The sequence below is a fragment of the Neoarius graeffei genome, chromosome 22 (assembly GCF_027579695.1).
Source record: "Neoarius graeffei isolate fNeoGra1 chromosome 22, fNeoGra1.pri, whole genome shotgun sequence".
Classification (NCBI taxonomy): domain Eukaryota; kingdom Metazoa; phylum Chordata; class Actinopteri; order Siluriformes; family Ariidae; genus Neoarius; species Neoarius graeffei.
The window spans coordinates 43,508,981-43,534,631 of record NC_083590.1 but is presented as its reverse complement, the minus strand read 5'-3'; the positions used below and the strand labels follow the sequence as shown (position 1 = coordinate 43,534,631).

The window sequence follows — 25,651 nt, the reverse complement described above, 5'->3', positions numbered from 1 at the left end:
TGAGATTTTGGAGCAACATATGTTGCCTTCAAGATGACATCTTTTCCAGGGATATTTCTACAAGACAATGCAAATCCACATTTTGCACACATTACAAAGGTGTGGCTGTGGAAGAAGAAGGTGCCTGTCTCCAGTAAAGAATGTGTGGTGAATTCATCCATCATCTTTAGCCGCTTATCCTGTATAGGGTCGCAGGCAAGCTAGAGCTGATCCCAGCTGACTATGGACAAGAGGCAGGGTACACCCTGGATAAGGCACCAGGTCATCACAGGACTGACACATAGAGACGAACAACCATTCACACCTACGGTCAATTTAGAGCCACCAATTAGCCTAACCTGCATGTCTTTGGACTGTGGGGGAAACCGGACCACCCGGAGGAAACCCACGCAGACACAGGTGGAGAACATGCAAACTCCACACAGAAAGGCGCTCGCTGGCTGCTGGGCTCAAACCCAGGACCTTCTTGCTGTGAGGTGACAGTGCTAACCACTACACCATCATGCCGCGCTATATGTAGTGAATTTTGAAGTGGAAAATATGACAATGATGACCCCATACTGTCGCGCACCTTAAGACCTGTTTTCAGGAAGAATGGGACAAAATAACACCTGAAACAATCACTAAACATCTTCACTCAATAAACATCTTTTAAGTGTTGTGAGAAGGAATGGTAACATTACAAATTGGTAAATGCTTTACCGTTCCGACTTTTTTGAAATGTGTTGCAAAAAAAAAAATTAAGTGTTAAGTGTTTATTTTTAAAAAAACAACAAAATTCACGAGCTAAAACATCAAATAATGTGCTGTTGTATTGTCTTGAGTGTGCAGTACAGGTCAAAGCTTTAATTTCAATTTCAGCATACCATTTCAACGTTTTCTGATTTGGGATTATTTTTATCTGGTGGTTATTTTTTGGATATTGATGCTTTTGAAATCTCATATCATACTAGGCCTTCCACAGATTTATAAAGACATTCCTTTTCTGTGTCTTCTTTCTACTCATTCACACAGAGAGAGAAAGACCACATACGCCGGCCGATGAATGCCTTCATGATCTTCAGTAAGCGTCATCGTGCTCTGGTGCACCAGAGGCACCCAAACCAGGACAATCGCACGGTCAGTAAGATCTTGGGTGAGTGGTGGTATGCTCTAGGTGCCAAGGAGAAGCAGAAATACCACGACCTTGCCTTCCAGGTATCATTGCAGTCTTTTGTGGTTTGTTTGTCTCTTAGTTTTTTGGTCTGTCTGTTTATCAGATTGTCTATATTTCAGGTTAAGGAGGCTCATTTCAGGGCTCACCCTGACTGGAAATGGTGTAATAAGGACAGGAGGAAGTCTTTGTCTGAGGGCAGAGGCACTCCAGGGGCTAAAGAACCCCGAGAACGAAGTGCTTCTGAAAGCACAGGTCTGTTATCCCTGGTATTTAAAAGTTTTGGTTCATACATACTGCTGTGTAAAAATGATGTGACTGTAACAATTGTACCTATTTTCACTTGATGGACTAGCAATTACGCCAAACACCTTAAATTGAAACAACAAATTGAAAGCCTTTTTTAACCAGCAGAGAACAAGAAAGCCCAATTACCAGCAGTGACAAGAAATCATTAAAATGAACAATAGCATCATGTGAGAACAGGCTACAGGACATCCTCTGATCTTATAAAATGTGTAGTTTCATTTCTCAGTTATCAGAATTGGCATGAAAATAAAAAATATTATAGTGCAAATAATGGTGTCTACTCAGAAGTATCTAGTCCTGCTACCACAAATAATTGCTAACTGTTCAGAGTTGATCACAAAAAAACAATTGGTAATAGAACAGCACAGTTTTTAGGCTAGTATACATATCACATGTATGACATAGAATATATATATATATATATATATATATATATATATATATATATATATATATATGTATGTATGTGTGTGTGTGTGTGTGTGTATACAAAAATTTATTACATATCATCCTGCACTGATTCCACTCATTCTAGAGACCCAGTCAGTTTCTCAGCGGGGTGAGCACAAGGGAGCAGGACCTAGCTGGGTGTCACCAGAGTCTGAGCACTGGGGAGGGCCAGCAGGAGGCCAGCTGACACGGCCTCGTGCTTTGTCCCAGAGTGCAGTGCATAGCCCGGACAGAAGAGAGGGAGAAAAGGATCTTGTAAAGGTATGGTCAGAAATGTTCTCGGTAACATTTCAAACAGCATACTACCTTAGTAAGACCAACATTATTTCTTTCTCTCTCTCTGTCTCTTTTGTCAGAATGAAGTAAGTTCATTTCAGACTTGCACCCCTCCTATCTCACAGCGTAGGACTAGTGAGGATGTAACTAGTGATGAAGAACCAATGGTCATCTGTGAGGAAGAAGGAGATGATGATGTCATAGGTGAGTAATGCTTTAGTACATAATTTGAGTGACCTTAACAGGCTGTTGTGGGGTGTAATAATATGGCATATCATATCAGGGCTCTCAGTTCAATTAATCTGCATATCAAACAAAACTTTCAACAGACTTATATTGCATGAGGTGAAATAAACAATTAATCTTAATCAAGCCCACAGTCCTTCCTCTGTTAAAGTAATTTCCTCTGTATCTTAAATCAGGAAAAGCTACAGGAGTAAAAATAAATCACTTACATTCAACTTTACTTTTATAGCACTTTTGACAATGGGTGGGCGGCAGTCGTGAGCTCTGTTGCCTCACAGCAAGAGGTTCCAGGTTCAAACCTCATGGCAGATGGGGGTCTTTCTGTGTGGAGTTTGCATGTTCTCCCTGTGTCTGTGGAGGTTTGCTCCGATTTCCCCCACAGCCCAAAGACATGCAGTTCAGTTAACTGGCTACTCTAAATTGTCCATGCGTGTGAATGGTTGTTTGTCTGGGGTAGCGGTGATAGACCTAGCAAGCTGGTGGTGGATGAAGTGCGCTCATGATAAGATGCAGATGGCCTCATAAGTAGCTGGCAACTGACAGGCCAATTGGCCTACAGGGCGTCAGGAAAATAAATAAATAAAGCTGCATTGTCACAAAGCAGCTTTACAGGAATATATACACTTCAGATCTCATCTCATCTCATTATCTCTAGCTGCTTTATCCTGTTCTACAGGGTCGCAGGCAAGCTGGAGCCTATCCCAGCTGACTACGGGCGAAAGGCGGGCTACACCCTGGACAAGTCGCCAGGTCATCACAGGGCTGACACATAGACACAGACAACCATTCACACTCACATTCACATCTACGGTCAATTTAGAGTCACCAGTTAACCTAACCTGCATGTCTTTGGACTGTGGGGGAAACCGGAGCACCCGGAGGAAACCCACACGGACACGGGGAGAACATGCAAACTCCGCACAGAAAGGCCCTCGCCGGCCATGGGGCTCGAACCCGGACCTTCTTGCTGTGAGGCGACAGCGCTAACCACTACACCACCGTGCCGCCCCTACACTTCAGATGTAAATTTAAAATCACACACACACACACACACACACACACACACACACACACACACACAGGTAGTCGTCGACTTACGACTGCGTTTGGTCACGACTGACCGGTCGTAAACCGATCTGGTTGTAAGTTGGCCTATGTTAAATGAACGTAAGTATATTGTAATGTGTAATGATATTGTAATCATCTTAAAGTCTTATTTTATTAACATTTTCTTATTTCATTACCTTGGCTCATTATTTGGTTTAAGTCAAACACTGCATACTACACTGCGTACAGTACAATTCGTTTAATATGTGCAAAACAAAAAAATACGAAATACAGGTGTGAAAAATAGAAAACATTTTAATTTGAAACATATCAAAATACAAATGTAAAACATAGCAAAATACAAAACTTAGTGACCGCTGGCATCACTGGTGCTTGGCTGTGGGTCGTCTACGTCATCATCAGCTGTTGCAGCGCTCGGGCTGGCGGGAGCATTTGCTCGTTTCATAAACCAGGAGCTGGGGCGGAAATTGTATGACGGAGTGCACGAGGGAGCGCGAGAGAGACTGCGCATGTGCCTGGAGCTGGGGCAGAAACTGTTGTACGCGGCGAGAGGCGCTGCCGGGAGCTGGGGCGGAAACTGTCATACGCTCAGCTAGGAAACACTTGCCAGTCATAACCAGATGGTCGTAAAGTCGATCGGTCGTAAGTCGCATAGGTCGTAAGTCACATAGGTCGTAAGTTGCATAGGTCATAAGTCGACAACTACCTGTATATATATAAATTTTTTTCTATCCACATTCCCTGGATATGAGCTGTTGCACACTCTGATTGGCTACTCTACTCATATCAGCTCATATACCATGAGTAGAGAGAAACAAAATCGCAGAGCACATCAAGTCAGATATATAACTTTATCAAGTATTTAAAAGAAACAGAAATAGCTAAAAGAATATAGTTCCCCCCCCAATATCTCCTGTTCCACACTCCAGCCTAGGTGGTGGCGGTAATGCACCTTTAAGTTGGTTTGCCAACTGCCAAACACACCCTAAAAAAGAAGAAAATGGGGGCGTGTGTTACTGAACCAACCGAGGATGAAATAATAACTCTACTCGAAAACAAAATCCCCCAAAATACAAAAAAAGCAACAAAATATGGAATTAAAGTATTTCATGGTAAGGACGTATCTTATTTTTATTCTTCAAGAATTATTATTATAGTCTTTTTCACAAATTGCTACTGTCATTTTGCCAGTTTGTTTACATTCTAAGTGGAAATGATTTTGTCAGATGTTTTGTATGAAGTTTTTATTTATTGAATTTGCAAAAAATTAAAATACTCTGTTTCTCAAAATCCAGTGAATGTGGATAGATACAGCAGCCACTCAAAACAAGTAAGGCACCATGATGATGATTATACAAATGCCAATATGGATAGAATAAAACAGTTATTCCACTCAATCTCATTGTACATGACTTATAGCCAGCTCAGTGCTCGTCGGCTATCAGCTCATATACGGCTCAATTTTGTGGAATAACTGTTATTTACTTTATATATAATTTAACAGTTGTGTATAGATACATCTGTAGATGCACTGGGACACATCGTCAGTGATGTTTCCTGAGATCCTCAGGTGTTTCGGGTCTCACAACATCAGACAGCCTCCCTCAGGTGACCCAGCCGGGGTTGATCAGGCCCTGACTTGTGTCCCAGCATTATTGGCCCACTTTTCGGACCTTTTGATCCAAATCCACCTCGAGGCTCTCTCTGCAGCCTCTGAGGTGGACTTGATGGCTCTCCTCTTTGCTGCTCCTGTAATGCTGAGCAGGGTGTAGATCTTGCACAGGGAGCGGGCAGCAAAGCCTCTGCACCCCACCTTGACTGGCTCACAGTGAGCTTTCCAGCCCCTCCTCTGGCACTCCTCAATGAGCTCCTCATACTTGATCTGCTTGTGCTCATTGGCCTCTTCCATACGGTCTTCCCAAGGGACTGTCAGCTCCAATTAGAGGACCTGCTTGGAAGATGCAGATGTTAGCACCACATCTGGTCTCAGGGATGTTGGTGTTATGAAGTTCAGGAACATGAGCTGTCTGCCCAAGTCAACTAGGCGTTCCCAGTCTGACGCCATTGAAAGCAGGCTGGCTGATGGTGAGGGCTTTGGCTGTGGCTTCTCTCCAGCCTTTATAAAGGTGATCTTCCTCTGGCTGCGAATGTGTTTGTTAGTGGCCACTGCCCTAGAGGTGGCCTCTGCCATTGTCCTCAAGAGCTGGTCGTGCTGCCAGTGATATTGGCCCTCCCCAAGGGCTACTGGGCAGCTACTCAGGATGCGCTCCAAGGTCCCCCTTCCTGGACAGAGTGGACAAGTTGGAGTGTTACTCTTGCCCCATGTGTGCAGGTTGGCTGGGCTGAGGGGCACATCATATGCAGCTTGGATCATGAACTTGATACACTGTGGTTCTGTCTTCCAGATGTCATTCCAGCTCAGTTTCTTCTCCAGTGCTCTTTCCCACCTTGTCCATGCCCCCTGCTGCCACATGCTCACCATCCTGCTCATCCTCACTTCCTCTACACCTGCTTAGACCTCCTCCAGGACCAGGTGATGTCTGACTTTGCCACAAGCCTTGTCATATCGTGGTTGTGGGATGGCTCCCAGTCCTGCTCACCCAGTTGCCACTGTGCCCAGCAGTGCCCTGTATCTCAGCCGGGACTCCACTTCCTCCAGCCCCTCCTGCGCTCTTCACTTCCTGCCCGTCCGCACTACAATGCCTGCCGATGCCACTCTGGAGTCCCCGAAGTTGTGATAGGCTAGAGCCTCCCTTGTTTGAGAGACTCTAAACTCCTCCTCCAGGCTGCTGATGGGAAGCTGAAGCTTGTTGCTCCTGCCATAGAGTGCTGCGCTGGTGAGACTACAAGGCAGATCCAGCCATCTTCAAAGGTAGCAGCTGATCTTTCTCTCCAGAGTTTCAACTGTAGACATTGTCACCTCATACACTAACAGAGGCCAGAGGATGTGGGGCAAAATGCCATGCTGGTACAGCCATACCTTGAATCTACCAGGTAGACCAGACTTGTCTACTGTAGACAACCAGGTTACAAGCTTCTTGATGGTAGTCTGGACTGGCACTGTGTCTTTGAGGCTGCAGTCTAGGTCAACCTTGTCTAGGCTGGTGACTGGCTTCTCAGTGATAGATGGTATTGGTTCGCCATCCATCTCATCTCATCTCATTATCTCTAGCCGCTTTATCCTTCTACAGGGTCGCAGGCAAGCTGGAGCCTATCCCAGCTGACTACGGGCGAAAGGCGGGGTACACCCTGGACAAGTCGCCAGGTCATCACAGGGCTGACACATAGACACAGACAACCATTCACACTCACATTCACACCTACGCTCAATTTAGAGTCACCAGTTAACCTAACCTGCATGTCTTTGGACTGTGGGGGAAACCGGAGCACCCGGAGGAAACCCACGCGGACACGGGGAGAACATGCAAACTCCACACAGAAAGGCCCTCGCCGGCCCCGGGGCTCGAACCCAGGACCTTCTTGCTGTGAGGCGACAGCACTAACCACTACACCACCGTGCCGCCCCGGTTCGCCATCCATGGAGAAGCAAAACTTGTCCACCACTTTTCCCATATTCAGGACCATGGACCTGGATTTTGCCGGTTTAAAGCTCATTCTAGCCCAAGAAATGAGCTTGACCAGGCCCTGGAGAATCCACCTACATCCAGGAACTGATGTGGTGGTAACCATCAGGTCATCCATAAAGGCTCTGATGGGGGGCTGCCACATTCCAGATTTGGACAGGGGTCCTCTGCACTCTGTCTCCGCAGCCTTAACCAACATATTCATGGCGAGGGCAAAGAGGGTCATGGAGATTGTGCACCCAGTTATGATCCCTCTTTCGAGCTGATGCCATCCAGATGTTATGCTCCCTAATGTAACTCTCAGCTTGAAATTGTCATAGTAATTCAGGATGAGGTCTTTGATCTTATGAGGAATGTGGTGTCGGTCAAGGGTGGTCTCGATCAACCCATATGCATTAGCAAGGTCCAACCAAAGCACTGCTAAGTCTCCACTGCCCTCCCACGCCTCCCTGACCAGCTGAGTAATCACTCTTGTGTGTTCTAAGCACCCTGGCACTCTGGGGATGCCACCCTTCTGTACTGAAGTGTCAAAGTACTTGTTCTTATGGAGGAAGTTGGTCATTCTTCTGGCTAGGACACTGAAAAAGATCTTTCCTTCCACACTGAGAAGTGAAATTATCAAAATGCTCCAGCTTGGTTGAATTCTCCTTCTTTGGGATCCAAACACCTTCTGCTTGCTTCCACTGTTCTGCTCCAGTTGCTCTTCTCCAAATCACTCGCAGCATCTTCCATAGGATTCGGAGGAGCCCCGGGCAGCATTTGTACACCTTGTACACCTTAACTGGGGCCTGGAGCAGAACTGGCTCTGGCTGCTGTTACTACCTCCTGAACAACTTTCCAGGTTTTGAATTCCGCTAGAGGGGCTAGTACCTCCAGGAAGGCTGTTTGCGGTCCTAGTTCCTTCTGTGTGGTCTGGATCACAGAGGGTGTTCTGCAGGAATAGAGCTACCTCTTCCTTAGAACAATCGAGATGCCCACTGCGCTTTTGCCCTAGCAGCTGCTTTGCAAAGCCAAAGGGGTCGGCTAAAAAGGAGGCTCGCTTCCTGGCCCTCTCAATCCTATGCCTCCTGTGCCATTCAGCTCTATGTAGGGTCATGAGCTTCCTCCTGATGGTAGCAGTGGCTTCTCCACCTTAGCTGCTGCCTTGAACTGTTTTGTCAGCATTCTCAGCTTTTTCTGTAGTTGCTGGATCTTGTGGGCCCTACGGTTTTTGGTGTAGGTGGGCTTGACTATCTTGGCCTCCTCAACATCAAACCTTTCAGCTGCAAAGCTTGTAATGATGGTAGTCAGGTTCCGGAGGCGGCCTTTTGCATCACCCTTTGCTGTCATACTGATGATTCTGAATGAATCCTCATCAAACTGTTGCCAAAGCCTCTGCCAATTTGAGGGAGGCCACTTGATCTGATGTCACGAGACTATTCTGCTTGGGGTTGGAGTGTTGGGCACTTGGAGGTTCTGGGCTCTGTGGGTTGTCGCCAGGCTGGGCTCCTCCTGTGTCTCACCAGGCATTGGTCCTGTGCGCTGTGCTATACTCCCCTGTACCAAGCATTTCATCCAGGCCTGATGGATTTTTAGGTCCTGTTCATTCTTACAGACCTTGCCACAGATGCATCTACTTGCCATAGTCAATGATTCATTATCCAAGGTCATCATCGTTAGGTCTGTCCTACTGGGGTGCTCATCCTCCCCCCCTCTCAGGCACCCCTGTGGGTATTTCTCTGTGGGCCGATTTGTAGCTTGCTAGGGTTCTTCTTTGCAGAAGCTGCAGGTTGGGCTGCTACCCCTTCCTGCCCCGGGTGCTGTCTCTCCATACCGTCACTGTCTTTCCAGTTGTCACCAAACTACTATTCTTGGTCATCACCCAGCCTGTTCCTGGGGGTCACTAGACTTACCAGACAAACAGTGTATAGATACATCTGTAGATGCGCTGGGACACATTGTCAGTGTTTCCAGTGTGTGTGTGTGTGTGTGTGTGTGTGTGTATTTTTTTAAATATATATATATATATATATATATATATATATATATATGTGTATGTGGCAGACCACAGGAATCCAGGGACACATGTCGGCCCAGGGGCATTTTGAGTTATTGACAGATTCAGAAAGTACAGTTTCTAAGCTTTCCAATGATGCCTTCCATGTGGAGATCTGACAATATTTGAAGAATGTGTGGCCTTTTGAAAGTGTATACTTCTTAAAACAGAAAAGGGAGAAAATCGCCCTCAAAGTTTTCCATCTCAGCTACTCTGGGTGTAGGCCGGGCACATAATGGTGCTCATTTGCATGACATTAAGGAAAGCCCTACCCCCTACGAGCTAGCACGATACTACTTTCATGTAAACAAAGATCACCACGTCAATTTTCCTTCCATGCAAAGTATTCCCAAAACAATTATGAAGTACAAAAATAAGTCCTAAAGTATACTTTAACATTTTGTTGTTGAAAAATTACTCACACCGTAAGAAAGAAAGACAGCACGATGATGACACAACTAAAACAACACTAGTTTCATGTAAAGCCTCGGTCACAACCGGCCGTACAGTACGCGCTCCTACGGCCGGTCTACACAAAAAAAACGCAAGAAACACACGGAGCGCGCGCATGAAACGCACGAGAGCGCGTGTGTGAAAAGCACGAGTGCGCACGTGTGACGTGCTGATTTTCGAGCCGCAGACCGGCCGCAGAGGTTCTTTGTCATGTCAAACAAACTCTACGGGTGCTTACGTTTTTTTCAGGTTGCAAGACAAACTTACGGCCAACGCGCGTCTTTCTCCGTGAACAAAAAAAAAACCACAGCGATTTGGGAAACGCCAAAAAATCGTACGTCCGGTTGTGACCTAGGCTTAACCAAACCACAACACTCTCCGTTACAAAAATAACCACACAGCCTTAGATTAATAAACTTACCCCATCAGAAAGAGAAACGGCGCCTTGCACACATCAATGCCTCCGATGGAATGTAATCCTAGAACGGTCCGTGTATCATTCAATCATTCAAGTATTCCATTCAATCTGGAAAACGAGGTTGCGTTTTTTTTTGCTAGAAATGGTGATCTCCGATGTAAATACCGAGCGTCTGCTTCGCGGTGTTTGCTCCTCTGCGCTCTGTTTAGCTTCCTCATTCCATAGTGAAATCACACGCCTCTATGCAGGTTAAGTAGCCACGCGCTCAACTCGGATCATACAGCTGATTCGCGGAAAAAAAACAACAAATGACTTGAATCTTCATGTGAATGGCCCATATGGTAATTTACCCACACCCCCAGCAGGCTACAGTCCTGACAAAAACGAGACAATTTGCAACAAAAAATGTATGCTTTTCCAACAAAACAATCTATTATCTGAAATACTGATTGCATTCTTCAAGATCTCAACTTGCACATGATGGAAAAAACCAAAAATCACAAATTTCGAAAAAAAAAAGCTTCTTTTGCGATTATCTCGGATTCGTTTCGGCCGACATGTGTCCCTGGATTCTGTGGTCTGCCACATATAGGGCTCCAGCTTGCTTGTGACCCTGTAGAACAGGATAAAGCGGCTAGAGATAATGAGATGATATATATATATATATATATATATATATATATATATATATATATATATATATAAAACATTACACCAGCCACTTTAATAGGAACTTCTTGATTCCAAGATTCCTGTTCTTGGCTGCAGGAGCGGAACCCAATGTGATCATCTGCTGTTTCATGCTGAGATGCTTTCCTGCTCACCCTGCTTGTAGATGTTGCTATGAGTTGCTATATTCTTCCTGGCAGCTTGAGCCAATCTGGCCATTTTCCTCTGACCTCTCTTATAAGAAGACGTTTGTTTCCTACAGAACTGTCACTTACTCAATGTTTTTTTTTTGCACCATTCTGTGTAAACTCTAGAGACTGTTGTGTGCGTGAAAACCCCAGGAAATCAGCAGTTTCTGAAATACTCAAACCTGTCCATCTGGCAACAAAACCTTTGCCACAGTGAAAGTCACAGAGATCACAATTTTTCCCATTCTGATGTTTGAAGTGAACGTTAACTGAAGCTCTTGATTTGTATCTGCATGATTTTATGCATTGTGCTGCTGTCAAGTGTTTGGCTGATTATATAAAACAGCAGGTTTATGGGTTAACCTAATAAAGTGGCCGGCGTGTCTCTCATCTCATCTCATTTTCTTTCGCTTATCCGGGGCCAGGTCACAGAGGCAGCAGTCTGAGCATGGAAGCCCAAACTTCCCTCTCCCCAGACACCTCGGTCAGCAACTCGGGAAGAACACCGAGGTGTTCCCAGGCCAGCCCAGCATGTCCTGGGTCTTCCCTGGGGCCTCTTTCCGGGGAGACATGCCTGGAACACGTCCCCAGGGAGGCATCCGAAAGAGATGCCTGATCCACCTCAGCTGATTCCTCTCGATGTGGAGGAGCAGCAGCTGTACTCTGAGCTCCTCCCGAGTGACTGTGCTTCTCACCCTATCTCTAAGGGAGCGCCCAGCCACCCTGCGAAGGAAACTCATTTCGGCCGCTTGTATCCGCGATCTTGTTTTTTTGGTCATTACCCAAAGTTCATGACTATAGGTGAGAGTCGGAACGTAGATTGACCGGTAAATCAAGAGCTTCGCCTTTTGGCTCGGCTCCTTCACCACGACGGACCGGTAAAGCGACTGCACCACTGCAGAGGCTGCACCGATATGCCTGTTGATCTCACGCTCCATCCTTCCCTCACTCGTGAACAAGATCCCGAGATACTTAAACTCCTCCACTTGAGGCAGGACTTCTCCACCAACCTGAAGAGGGCAAGCCACCCTTTTCTGGTCGAGAACCATTTCCTCGGACTTAGAGGTGCTGATTCTCATCCCAGCTGCTTCACACTCGACTGCAAACTGCCCCAGTGCATGCTGAAGGTTCTGGTTTGAAGAAGCCAACAGGACATCATCCGCAAAAAGCAGAGATGAAATCCTGTGGTTCCCAAACAGGATTCCCTCTAGCCCCTGGCTGCACCTAGAAATTCTGTCCATAAAAATTATGAACAGAACCGGTGACAAAGGGCAGCCCTGCCAGAGTCCAACATGCACTGGGAACAGGTCTGACTTACTGCTGGCAATGCGAACCAGACTCCTGCTCTGTTCGTACAGGGACCGGACAACCCTTAGCAAAGAGCCCCGAACCCCATACTCCCGAAGCACCCCCCACAGGATACCACGAGGGACACGGTCGAATGCCTTCTCCAGATCCACAAAGCACATGTGGACTGGTTGGGCAAACTCCCATGAACCCTCGAGCACCCTATAAAGGGTATAGAGCTGGTCCAGTGTTCCACGACCAGGACGAAAACTGCATTGTTCCTCCTGGATCCAAGGTTCGACTATTGGCCGAATTCTCCTCTCCAGTACCCTGGAGTAAACCTTCCTGGGGAGGCTGAGAAGTGTGATTCCCCTATAATTGGAGCACACTCTCCAGTCCCCTTTCTTAAAAAGAGGGACCATCACCCCGGTCTGCCACTCCAGAGACACTGTCCCCAACCGCCACGCGATGTTGCAGAGGCGTGTCAGCCAAGACAGCCCCACAACATCCAGAGACTTGAGATACCCAGGGTGGATTTCATCCACTCCCAGTGCCTTGCCATCGAGGAGCTTGCAAACCACCTCAGTGACTTCAACTTGTGTGATGGACGAGTCCACCTCTGAGTCATCAGCTTCCACTTCCTCAATGGAAGACGTGTTGGTGGGATTGAGGAGATCCTCGAAGTATTCCTTCCACCGCCCAACAATATCCCCAGTCGATGCCAACAGCTGCCCACCCGCACTGTAAACAGTGTTGGCAGAGTACTGCTTCCCCTTCCTGAGGTGCCGGACAGTTTGCCAGAATTTCCTCGGGGCCAACCAGTCCTCCTCCATGGCCTCACCGAACTCCTCCCAGTTCCGAGTTTTTGCCTCTGCAACTGCCCGAGCTGACGCCTGGCCTGCTGATACCCGTCCGCTGCCTCAGGAGTCCCGGAGGCCGACATAGCCCAATAGAACTCCTTCAGCTTGACGGCATCCCTTACTTCCGGTGTCCACCACCGGGTTCAGGGATTGCCGCCACGACAGGCACCGGAGACCTTGCAGCCACAGCTCCGAACAGCCACATCGACAATGGAAGCAGAGAACATGGTCCACTCAGACTCAATGTTCCCCGCCTCCCTCGGAAGCTGGGAGAAGCTCTCCCGTAGGTGGGAGTTAAAGACCTGCCCAACAGAGTGCTCGGCAAGACGTTCCCAGCAGACCCTCACCATACGTTTGGCCCTGCCAGGTCTGTCCGGCTTCCTCCTCCGCCAGCGGATCCAACACACCACCAGGTGGTGATCAGTTGAGAGCTCAGCCCCTCTCTCCACCCAAGTGTCCAAGACATAGGGCCGGAGATCAGATGAAATGACAACAAAGTCAATCATCCACCTCCGACCTAAGGTGTCCTGGTGCCGCGTGCACTTATGGACACCCCTATGCTCGAACAGGGTGTTTGTTATGGACAAACCATGACTAGTACAGAAGTCCAATAACAAAGCACCACTCAGGTTCAGATCGGGGAGGCCGTTCCTCCCAATCACGCCCCTCCAGGTGTCACTGGCGTCGCCCACGTGAGCATTGAAGTCCCCCAGTAGAACAATGGAGTCCCCAGTCTGAGCACCTCTTAGTACCTCTCCCAGGGACTCCAAGAAGGCTGGATACTCTATACTGCTATTTGGCCCGTAGGCACAAACAACAGCAAGAGCCCTCTCCCCGACCTGAAGCCACAGAGAGGCGACCCTCTCGTTCACTGGGGTAAACTCCAACACATGGCGGCTGAGCTGGGGAGCTATAAGCAAGCCCACACCAGCCCGCCGCTGCTCGCCGTGGGCGACTCCAGAGAAGTGGAGAGTCCAGCTCCTCTCGAGGAGCTGGGTTCTGGAGCCCAAGCTGTGCATGGAGGTGAACCCAACTATCTCTAGCCGGTACCTCTCAACCTCCCGCACAAGCTCAGGCTCTTCCCCACCCCCCAGCGAAGTGACATTCCATGTCCCAACAGCTAGCCGCTGTGTTCGGGCTTCAGGTCGTCGAGGCCCCTGCCTCTGACTGCCGCCCAATCCACACTGCACCGGCCCCCTACGGCTACCTCTGTGGGTGGTGAACCCACAGGAGGTCGGGTCCAGGTCACCGCTTCAGGCTGAGCCCGGCCGGGCCCCGTGGGCAAAGGCCCGGCCACCAGGCACTCGCATACGAGCCCCAAACCCGGGCCTGGTTCCAGGGTGGGGCCCCGGCTGCGCCATACAGGGCGACGTCACGGTCCTTGATTTTTTTATTTCCATAAGGGCTTTTGGTGTGTGTGTGTTCTTTATTTTCTCATCTCATCTCATTATCTCTAGCCGCTTTATCCTGTTCTACAGGGTCGCAGGCAAGCTGGAGCCTGTCCCAGCTGACTACGGGCAAAAGGCGGGGTACACCCTGGACAAGTCGCCAGGTCATCACAGGGCTGACACATAGACACAGACACCCATTCACACTCACATTCACACCTACGGTCAATTTAGAGCCACCAGTTAACCTAACCTGCATGTCTTTGGACTGTGGGGGAAACCGGAGCACCTGGAGGAAACCCACGTGGACACGGGGAGAACATGCAAACTCCGCACAGAAAGGCCCTCGCCGGCCACAGGGCTCGAACTCGAACCTTCTTGCTGTGAGGCAACAGCGCTAACCACTACACCACCGTGCCACCTTCTTTATTTTCTATTCATTTTATTCATTTTCTATCCACATTCACTGGATATGAGCAATTGCATGTTCTGATTGGCTACTCTACTCATATCAGCTCATATACTGTGAGTCGAGAAAAACAAAATTGCAGAGTTTAGAGAGAAGTCAGGGTAGTGTAAAAGTTGCCCCTCCCACACAATGCAGCTGTTACCTTGGTGAAAGCCTGTTGGCACTGCTCTGTCCAGTAGACTGGATCTGGTGCTCCCTTTTTAGTGAGATCAGTCAGCAGGCTGGAGATGTCTGAATAATTAGGTATGAACTGACAAAAGTAGCCAGCCAGTGCCAGAAACTGTCTCACCCCTTTTTTGGTCTTGGGCCTTGGGCAGGCCGCAATCACTGCTATCTTGTCAATTTAGGGATGCACCTGCCCATGACCCAAGTGGGAACCCAGATACCATACTTCCACCCACTCAGTTGCACGCTTTTTCGGGTTAGCTGTGAGACCTGCATGCCTCAGTGACTCTCGGACAGCCCTAAGGTGTTCAAGGTGCCATGGCCAATCATTGCTGTACATGATAATTTGATCAAGGTACGCTGCCGCATAGGCGGCATGGGGAAAGAGAATCTTGTCCATGAGCCGCTGGAACGTAGCGGGAGCCTCAAACAACCCAAAAGGAAGCGTGACAAACTGGTGTAATCCAAATGGTGTGTAAAAGGCCATTTTCTCTTGGGATAGAGGAGTCAAGGGGATTTGCTATTGTCCCTTCGTTAAATTCAGTGTCGAATAAAAGCGAGCAGCACCTAACCAATCGAGCAACACATCAATGCAAGGCATTGGGTATGCGTCAAATTTAGACACATGCTTGGCAACGCCCCTGCTGCCACAGTCTCTTTCTACTTTAACAAAGTGAAAAATTGACACAGAAAGCAGGCAATTCAACAGTGAACAGACAGAACAACTCTGTGTGAATGTTGATGGAGAATTTGTATTGAAAGTAAAGGAGCTGGTGACGTCATTAAATGAAGCGTATTTACAACTCAAACTCATTGATATTCAGTCAGCAGATGACCTGCCGACAGTCATTACAGCTGGCAGGTTCTGAAAAGTTTTGGACTCATGAAGTCAGCTATGATAAATTCCCTCATTCAAGGGGTCTTGCTCTTTTTATCCTCACAATATTTGGCAGTACTTACACATGCAAGTCATCATTCTCACACATGAATGCCATTAAAACTAATAATTGTGCATCCTTCACTGCCCAGAATCTGCACCACTGTATGCGTTTTGCCCTGACCACGTATACACCTGACTTCACTGCTCTTGCTAAATCAAAAAAACATTTCACTCATTAGATGGCAAATGTTGGCTGATTTTTGAAACGTCTGAGGCAATTTCAATAGAATTACTTTGCCTTGATAAAACACTGTACTGATATGTTGTCATATAATTCTCGAGAGGAAAACATCACTTCTTACAACAGTCTAATCTTTGTCTTTCAGAAAAAAAATCAGCTCTTACATTGAGCTCAATCTCTGTCTCTCTTTTCTTTCTCTCTTTCTCTCTTTTTCTCCTAAAGGGGTTTTAGGAGAAACAAGTCAGAATTCAGGAAGATCTGGTTTTACTCACCCCATCTCATCTCATTTTCATCTGCTTATCCGGGGCCGGGTCGTGGAGGCAGCAGTCTGAGCATGGAAGCCCAAACTTCCCTCTCCCTAGACACCTCAGCCAGCTCCTCGGGAAGAACACCGAGGCATTCCCAGGCCAGCCGAGAGACATAGTCTCTCCAGCGTGTTCTGGGTCTTCCCCGGGGCCTCCTCCCGGGGGCACATGCCTGGCACACCTTCCCAGGGAGGCGTTCAGGAGGCATCCGAAAGAGATGCCCGAGTCACCTCAGCTGATTCCTCTCGATGTGGAGGAGCAGCGGCTCTACTCCGAGCTCCTCCCGAGTGACTGTGCTTCTCACCCTATCTCTAAGGGAGCACCCAGCCACCCTGCGAAGGAAATTCATTTCAGCTGCTTGTATCCACGATCTTATTCTTTCGGTCATTACCCAAAGCTCATGACCATAGGTGAGAGTCGGAACGTAGATCGACCGGTAAATCGAGAGCTTCGCCTTTTGGCTAAGCTCCTTCTTCACCACGACAGACCGGTAAAGCGTCAAAACTGTACAAACTGTCCGCAGTGATGCACCGATCCGCCTGTCGATCTCACACTCCATCCTTCCCTCACTCGTGAATAAGATCCCAAGATACTTAAACTCCTCCACTTCAGGCAGGACTTCTCCACCAACCTGAAGAGGGCAAGCCACCCTTTTCTGGTCAAGAACCATTTCCTTGGACTTGGAGGTGCTGATTCTCATCCCAGCCGCTTCACACTCGACTGCAAACCGCCCCAGCGCATGCTGAAGGTCCTGGTTTGAAGAAGTCAACAGGACAACATCATCCGCAAAAAGCAGATGAAATCCTTTGGTTCCCAAACAGGATTCCCTCCGGCCCCTGGCTGCACCTAGAAATTCTGTCCATAAAAATTATGAACAGAACTGCTGACAAAGGGTAGCCCTGCCGGAGGCCAACATGCACTGGGAACAGGTCTGACTTACTGCCGGCAATGCAAACCAGACTCCTGCTCAGTTCATACAGGGACTGGACAGCCCTTAGCAAAGAGCCCCGAACCCCATACTCCCGAAGCACCCCCACAGGATACCACGAGGGACACGGTTGAATGCCTTCTCCAGATCCACAAAGCACATGTGGACTGGTTGGGCAAACTCCCATGAACCCTCGAGCACCCTATGAAGGGTATAGAGCTGGTCCAGTGTTCCACAACCAGGACAAAAACTGCATTGTTCCTCCTGGATCTGAGGTTCGACTGTTGGCCAAATTCTCCTCTCCAGTACCCTGGAGTAAACCTTCCCGGGGAGGCTGAGAAGTGTGATTCCCCTATAATCAGAGCACACTCTCCGGTCCCCTTTCTTAAAAAGAGGGACCACCACCCCGGTCTGCCACTCCAGAGGCACTGTCCCCAACCGCCACACGATGTTGCAGAGGTGTGTCAGCCAAGACAGCCCCACAACATCCAGAAACTTGAGATACTCAGGGCGGATCTCATCCACCCCCAGTGCCTTGCCACTGAGGAGCTTGCAAATCACCTCAGTGACTTCGGCTTGTGTAATGGACATGTCCACCTCTGAGTCATCAGCCTCTGCTCCCTCAATGGAAGACGTGACAGTGGGATTGAGGAGATCCTCAAAGTATTCCTTCCACTGCCCTACAATATCCCCAGTCGAGGTCAACAGCTCCCCACCCGCACTGTAAACAGTGTTGGCAGAGTACTACTTCCCCCTCCTGAGGCGCCGGACAGTTTGCCAGAATTTCTTCAAGGCCGACCGCTAGTCCTCTTTCATGGCCTCACTGAACTCCTCCCAGTTCTGAGTTTTTGCCTCTGCAACTGCCCGAGCTGCCATCTGGCTTGCCGATACCTGTCCGCTGCCTCAGGAGTCCCAGAGGCCAACATGGCCCGATAGGACTCCTTCAGGTTGACGGCATCCCTTACTTCCGGTGTCCACCACCAGGTTCAGGGATTGCCGCCACGACAGGCACCGGAGACCTTGCAGCCACAGCTCCAAACAGCCGTGTCAACAATGGAGGCAGAGAACATGGTCCACTCAGACTCAATGTCCCCTGCCTCCCTCGGAAGCTGGGAGAAGCTCTCCCGTAGGTGGGAGTTAAAGACCTCCCCGACATAGTGCTCGGCCAGATGTTCCCAGCAGACCCTCACCATACATTTGGGCCTGCCAGGTCTTTCTGGCTTCCTCCTCCGCCAGCGGATCCAACACACCACCAGGTGGTGATCAGTTGAGAGCTCAGCCCCTCTCTTCACCCAAGTGTCCAAGACATAGGGTGAATCAGATGAAATGACAACAAAGTCAATCATCGACCTCCGACCCAAAGTGTCCTGGTGCCACGTGCACTTATGGACACCCCTATGCTCGAACAGGGTGTTTGTAATGGACAAACCGTGACTAGCACAGAAGTCCAATAACAAAGCACCACTTGGGTTCAGATCGGGGAGGCCGTTCCTCCTAATCATGCCCCTCCAGGTGTCACTGTCATCACCCGCGTGAGCATTGGAGTCCCCCAGTAGAACAATGGAGTCCCCAGTCTGAGCACCTCTCAGTACCTCTCCCAGGGACTCCAAGAAGGCTGGATACTCTATACTGCTATTCGGCCCGTAGGCACAAACAACAGCAAGAGCCCTCTCCCCGAGCCAAAAGGCACAGAGAGGCGACCCTCTCGTTCACTGGGGTAAACTCCAACACATGGCAGCTGAGCTGGGGAGCTATAAGCAAGCCCACACCAGCCCGCCACCGCTCACCGTGGGCGACTCCAGAGAGGTGGAGAGTCCAGCCCCTCTCGAGGAGCTGGGTTCCAGAGCCCAAGCTGTGTGTGGAGGTGAGCCCGACTATCTCTAGCCGGTACCTCTCAACCTCCCGCACAAGCTCAGGCTCTCTCCTCCCCCCCCCCAGCGAAGTGACATTCCATGTCCCAACAGCTAGCCGCTGTGTCCGGGGATCAGGTCATCGAGGCCCCTGCCTTCGACTGCCGCCCAATCCGCACTGCACCGGCCCCCTATGGCTACCTCTGTGGGTGGTGAACCTACAGGAGGTCGGGCCCACGTCACTGCTTTGGGCTGAGCCCGGCCGGGCCCCGTGGGCAAAGGCCCGGCCACCAGGCACTCGCATACGAGCCCCAACCCTGGGCCTGGCTCCAGGGTGGGGCCCTGGCTGCGCCATACCGGGCAACGTCACGGTCCTTGATTTTTTAATTTCCATAAGGGGGTTTGGTGGGGTCTGGTTTTACTTCTTAATTTAAACTCCTAAAAAATAGTCTGTCAAAGCCCAATCAAGTCCAATTTAAGTTCAACTTAAGATCTGAAAATATTCTTCTGGTATTCTTTTGCTCCTTATGGGATTTTAGGAGAAACAGATCAGAATTCAGTAAGATCTTATTTATTTCTGTGAGACAAAGACAAGACTGTTGTCAGCGGTAATATTTTCCTCTGGGTCATTCCATACTATGCACTGGGCTATTTGTTTTTTTATTGGTATAGTTGTCTGCAGTTAAGTCTTAGTTAAATGAGTGAAATTCTAAATGTGATATAGCTCACCTGGACTGATTTCCTAACATGCCATTTGAATGTAGAAAGGCTTGGCTCTTTGTCTTAAAACAGTACAGTGCTCTGATGCTGTTATGCAGTTACAAAAAAACAAATATATATAAGAACTCCTTTGTTGTTGTACTTTATTGTTAACGTGATTACTCATATGTGGCAGATCACAGAATCCAGGGACACATGTCTGCCCAGGGGCATTTTGAGTTATTGACAGATTCAGAAAGTACAGTTTCTAAGCTTTCCAATGATGCCTTCCATGTGGAGATCTGACAATATTTGAAGAATGTGTGGCCTTTTGAAAGTGTATACTTCTTAAAACAGGAAAGGGAGAAAATCGCCCTCAAAGTTTTCCATCTCAGCTACTCTGGGTGTAGGGCGGGCACATAATGGTGCTCATTTGCATGACATTAAGGAAAGCCCTACCCCCTACGAGCTAACACGATACTACTTTCATGTAAACAAAGATCACCACGTCAATTTTCCTTCCATGCAAAGTATGCCCAACCCAATTATGAAGTACAAAAATAAGTCCTAAAGTATACTTTAACATTTTGTTGTTGAAAAATTACTCACACCGTAAGAAAGAAAGATAGCACGATGATGACACAACTAACACAACACTAGTTTCATGTAAAGCCTCGGTCACAACCGGCCGTACCGTGCTCCTACGGCCGGTCTACACGCAAAAAACGCAAGAAACGCACGAGAGCGCGCATGAAACGCACGAGAGTGCGTGTGTGAAAAGCACGAGAGCGCGCGTGTGATGTGCTGATTTTCGAGCCGTAGACCGGCCGCAGAGGTTCTTTGTCATGTCAAACAAACTCTACGGGCGCTTACGTTTTTTTCAGGTTGCAAGACAAACTTACGGCCAACGCGCGTCTTTCTCCGTGAACAAAAAAAAAAACGCAGCGATTTGGGAAACGCCAAAAATCACACAGCCAAAAAATCGTACGTCCGGTTGTGACCTAGGCTTAACCAAACCAAAACACTCTCCGTTACATGCAAAAATAACCACACAGACTTAGATTAATAAACTTACCCCATCAGAAAGAGAAACGGCGCCTTGCACACACCAATGCCTCCGATGGAATGTAATCCTAGAACGGTCCATGTATCATCCGATCATTCAAGTATTCCATTCAATCTGGAAAACGAGGTTGCGGTTTTTTTTGCTAGAAATGTTTATCTCCGATGTAAATACCGTGTGTCTGTTTGCTTCGCGGTGTGTCAGGTCCTCTGCGCTCTGTTTAGTAACTCATTCCATAGTGAAATCACACGCCTGTATGCAGGTTAAGTAGCCATGCGCTCAGCCTGGATCATACAGCTGATTCGTGGAAAAAAAAAAAAAAAGACTTAAATCTTCATGTGAATGGCCCATATGGTAATTTACCTACACCCCCCAGCAGGCTACAGTCCTGACAAAAACGAGACAATTTGCAACAAAAAATGTATGCTTTTCCAACAAAACAATCTATTATCTGAAATACTGATTGCATTCTTCAAGATCTCAACTTGCACATGATGGAAAAAAACAAAAATCACAAATTTCGAAAAAAAAAATGCTTCTTTTGCGATTATCTCGGATTCGTTTCGGCCGACATGTGTCCCTGGATTCGGTGAGGGGTCACATATTTCAAGTAGTATTTCTCAGGCCCCTCATTTTGGGATACTTTTCATGAACTGGCCCTCATTATGAACTAATTGCCCTGGTCTAGGCTATCCTGGTCCTCCACCTAGAAGTGAAAATAAAGCTGCGTGCACTGACTGCTATTCCCAACCATACATAAAATCACGTTCTAGGCGCTGGTGGCGAGATGGCGCTGTTGCATGCTTTGACCTTGATTCTGTCCTTGGCATCCTGGAATTGGAAAATGAAGAGGCATGCTACAAAATGTTTTCATTTCAAATATAATTTTGCCTTTTAAATTTTGCCCTTTGCATATTTGAAAAGGTAAAACAGCAAATTTAATAATGTTAAATTGTGCCTAAATCAGCCACCAGAATGCACCATTTGAAGTCTCATCTCATCCCATTATCTCTAGCTGCTTTATCCTGTTCTACAGGGTCGCAGGCAAGCCGGAGCCTATCCCAGCTGACTATGGGCGAAAGGCGGGGTACACCCTGGACAAGTTGCCAGGTCATCACAGGGCTGACACCTAGACACAGACAACCATTCACACTCACATTCACACCTACGGTCAATTTAGAGTCACCAGTTAACCTAACCTGCATGTCTTTGGACTGTGGGGGAAACCAGAGCACCCGGAGGAAACCCACACGGACACGGGGAGAACATGCAAACTCCACACGGAAAGGCCCTCGTTGGCCACGGGGCTCGAACCCGGACCTTCTTGCTATGAGGCAGCAGCGCTAACCGCTACACCACCGCACCGCCCCCATTTGAAGTCTCTAATTTCAAAAATTTCCAGGGGAGCATGCCCCCAGACACCCCCCAAGCAGCCTTCGGGGCTCCATATCAGTAGCACCACTCCGATATTATTTTTCTGAGGAAAGCCCTGTATGTGTGCATATATATATATATATATATATATATATATATATATATATATATATATATACACACACACACACACACACACACACATATATATATATATACATACATACATACATACAGTATATACATTGTGTGTGTGTGTGTGTGTGTATATACAGTGCCTTGCAAAAGCATTCATTCCTCAAGACAAAACTGCTCCAACTCCTTCAGGTTAGATGGGTTGGGTTCTGTTGGTGTACAGCAATCTGCAAGTTATCCCACAGATTCTCAATTGGATTGAGGTCTGGGCTTTGACTAGGCCATTCCAAGACATTTAAATGTTTCCCTTTAAACCATTCCAGTGTAGCTTTAGCGGTATGTTTAGGGTCATTGTCCTGCTAGACCACGAACTTTTATCCCAGTCTCAAACCTCTGACTGACTCAAACAGGTTTCCCTCCAGAATTGCCCTGTATTTAGTTCCATCCATCTTTCTTTCAGTCCTGACCAGTTTTCCTGTCCCTGCAGATGAAAAACATCCCCACAGCATGATGCTGCCACCACCATGCTTCATTGTAGGGATGTGGTTCTCAGGATGTTGGGCTTGTGCCACACATGGCATTTCCCATGATGGCCAAAAAGTTAAATTTTTCTCTTATTTGACCAGAGAATCTTCTTCCATGTGTTTGGGGAGTCTGTGACATGCTGTTGGACAAACTCCAAATGTGATTTTTTTAAGGAATGACTTTTCTGGCCAGTCTTCCATAAAGCCCCACTCTGTGGAATGTATGGCTTAAAGTGTTTCTATGTACAGATACTCCCATCTCCACTGTGGATCTTTGCAGCTCCCTCAGCATTATCATTGGTGTTTTTGTTGCATCTCTGATTAATGCCCTCCTTGCCTGGTCTGTGAGTTTTGGTGGGCGGCCTTCTCTTGTCAGGTTTGTACTGGTGACATATTCTTTCCATTTTGCTATAATGGATTTAATGGTGCTCCCTGGGATATTCAAAGTTTGGGATATGTTTTAATAACCCAACCCTGATCTTTACTTCTCCACAAATTTGTCTCTGACCTGTTTGGAGTGCTCCTTGGTTTTCATGTTGCTTGCTTAGTAGTGTAGCAGAGTCAGGGTCCTCCCAGAACAGGTTGATTTATCCAGACATCATGTGACAGATCATGTGACACTTGGATTGCACACAGGTGGATCTTAGTCAGCTAATTATGTGATTTATGAAGTGAATTGTTTGGAACGGCTCTTATTTATGGGTTTTCTATGAAAGGGGGTGAATACTTATGCACACTCCAGATTTCTGTTTTTCCATCTTATTGTTTGTCACACAATAAAAAAACATTGTGCACCTTTAAAGTGGTAGGCATGTTGTGTAAATCAAATGCAAGGCACTGTGTGTGTGTGTGTGTGTGTGTGTGTGTGTGTGTGTGCGCGCGCGTGTTACACACAGCTGCGGTCAGAAGTTTACATCCAGTGACATGAACGTCATCTTGGATATGAATGTGTCAGGTACGCAAGGGAGGCAGATGTATGTGCAGAAGTGTTCAGTTTAATAGCGTGCATATATATTCAAATACACACAAAGGCAAACAGTCCAAATCAGCAGGCAAAATCAGAAACGAGAAAACAGGCAAAGGGTCGGTTGAGGCGCAAACAGTACATCAAAGGCAAACGAGAGCAAGGCACAAGAATCAAGAAACCAGGAAAACAAGAACACGGAAAGAAAGGCTTGGTAATGCGTACTTAATGTAGCGTAATCCTTTGTGATGCATTTGCATCAGTGCAGTCCTTAAATAGGCAAACACAATGTTCTCTAATTGAGTTCAGGTGCGCCTTGTTCACGGCGCACGTGCTGGAATCCACTCAACGCGCGCACAGCCCAAGGCATGCCTTCGGTGCATGCGCCACAGCATGCAGGACTGACAGAACCCCCTCCCAAAGAGCTCCCTCCGGGAGCAAAAATCTATCATATTTGGCTTCGGGCTCAGGCTCTGGACACGACTTGGGTTCTTGGCTAGGAGTAGGCTTGATCTCAGGACTTGACTTTGGGCCAGAATCATGCTCAGACTCCGGACCTGACTTGAATCTTTGACTAGGCTCAGATCCAGGACTGAAGGTGGCCTCAAGCTCCGGGCTGGATTCAAGCTCTGGAGATGAGTTGAGCTTTGAGCTGGACTCTAGCTCCAGCTCAAGAGATGACTCAGGCTTGGGCTCTGGATCTCGCTTGGGCTCGGGATTGGACTCAAACTGTGGAGATGATTTGAGTTTTGGCGATGACTCTGGCTCCAGCTCAGATGACGACTCAGGCTGGAGTTCTGGAACTGGCTTGGATATATGGCTGGACTCAAGCTCAGGAGTTGACTCAGGCTGGAGTTCTGAAACTGGCTTGGACGCATGGCTGGACTCGAGCTCAGGAGATGACTCAAGTTCTGGACTTGGCTCAGACTGTGGACTTGGCTCTCTTTCGGACTGTGGACATGGCTCAGATACAGGCTTGAGTTCTGTCAGCGTACTGCTTTGGTCCGGGTTAGGACCTGGCGACGGGACGACACAGACGTTTTCCTGGCTGGGCGGTGGCAGGACAATGCAGACGTCCTCCTGGCCGGGTGAGACAGAGGTCATTCCGACATCCTCTGACACAGGTTCAGGAATAGGCTCAAGTTCTGGCCTTAACTCTGGCACTGAAGCTGGCGCAGGTGCCAACTCTGGTGCTGACTCTGACGCAGGTTCTGATGCTGGCTCTGGAGCAGGCATTGACGCAGGCTCTGGCACTAGAGTAGGTCCTGACGCAGGCTCTGGCTCCGCCTCTGGCACAGGAGCAGACACTGGCGCTGACTCTGGCTCCACCTCTGGAGCAAACACTGGCATGGGAACAGGAACAGATGCTGGCACAGGTTCAGTCATGGATTCTGATACAGACATGGGTTTAGGCATTAATTCAGGTACTGGTTCTGGCTGAGAAACCAGCTCAAAGGGACAGCCTCCAAGAGGGGCTCAGGAACAACAGCCTCCTCTGCTGTCTCTATATCAGCCACTGGGGGAGTTCTGGAGCAACAGCCTCCTTAGCCAAGTCGGCCACTGGAGGGAGCTCTGGAGCGACAGTCTCCTCAGCTGAGTTGGCCATTGGCATAACTGCCCCTCCCGAAAAATTTTCATGGGGTTCCTCCTTTTCTAATGACTCAAAAATA

At 48.1% G+C, this 25,651-nt stretch overlaps 1 protein-coding gene across 5 annotated transcripts in view; it reads left to right on the top strand.

Moving 5' to 3' along the window:
* cica (capicua transcriptional repressor a) overlaps positions 1–25,651 on the top strand; it is a 166,661-nt gene that overhangs the window by 47,515 nt on the left and 93,495 nt on the right. For 4 of the 5 annotated variants that reach the window (XM_060904839.1, XM_060904837.1, XM_060904836.1 and 1 more), the window contains exons 6-9: positions 1,015–1,197; positions 1,276–1,408; positions 1,998–2,173; positions 2,269–2,392. In XM_060904839.1, the coding sequence (XP_060760822.1) occupies positions 1,015–1,197; positions 1,276–1,408; positions 1,998–2,173; positions 2,269–2,392 (616 nt within the window). The remainder of the gene's footprint in view (positions 1–1,014; positions 1,198–1,275; positions 1,409–1,997; positions 2,174–2,268; positions 2,393–25,651) is intronic. The other variant, XM_060904838.1, reaches the window with a different exon arrangement.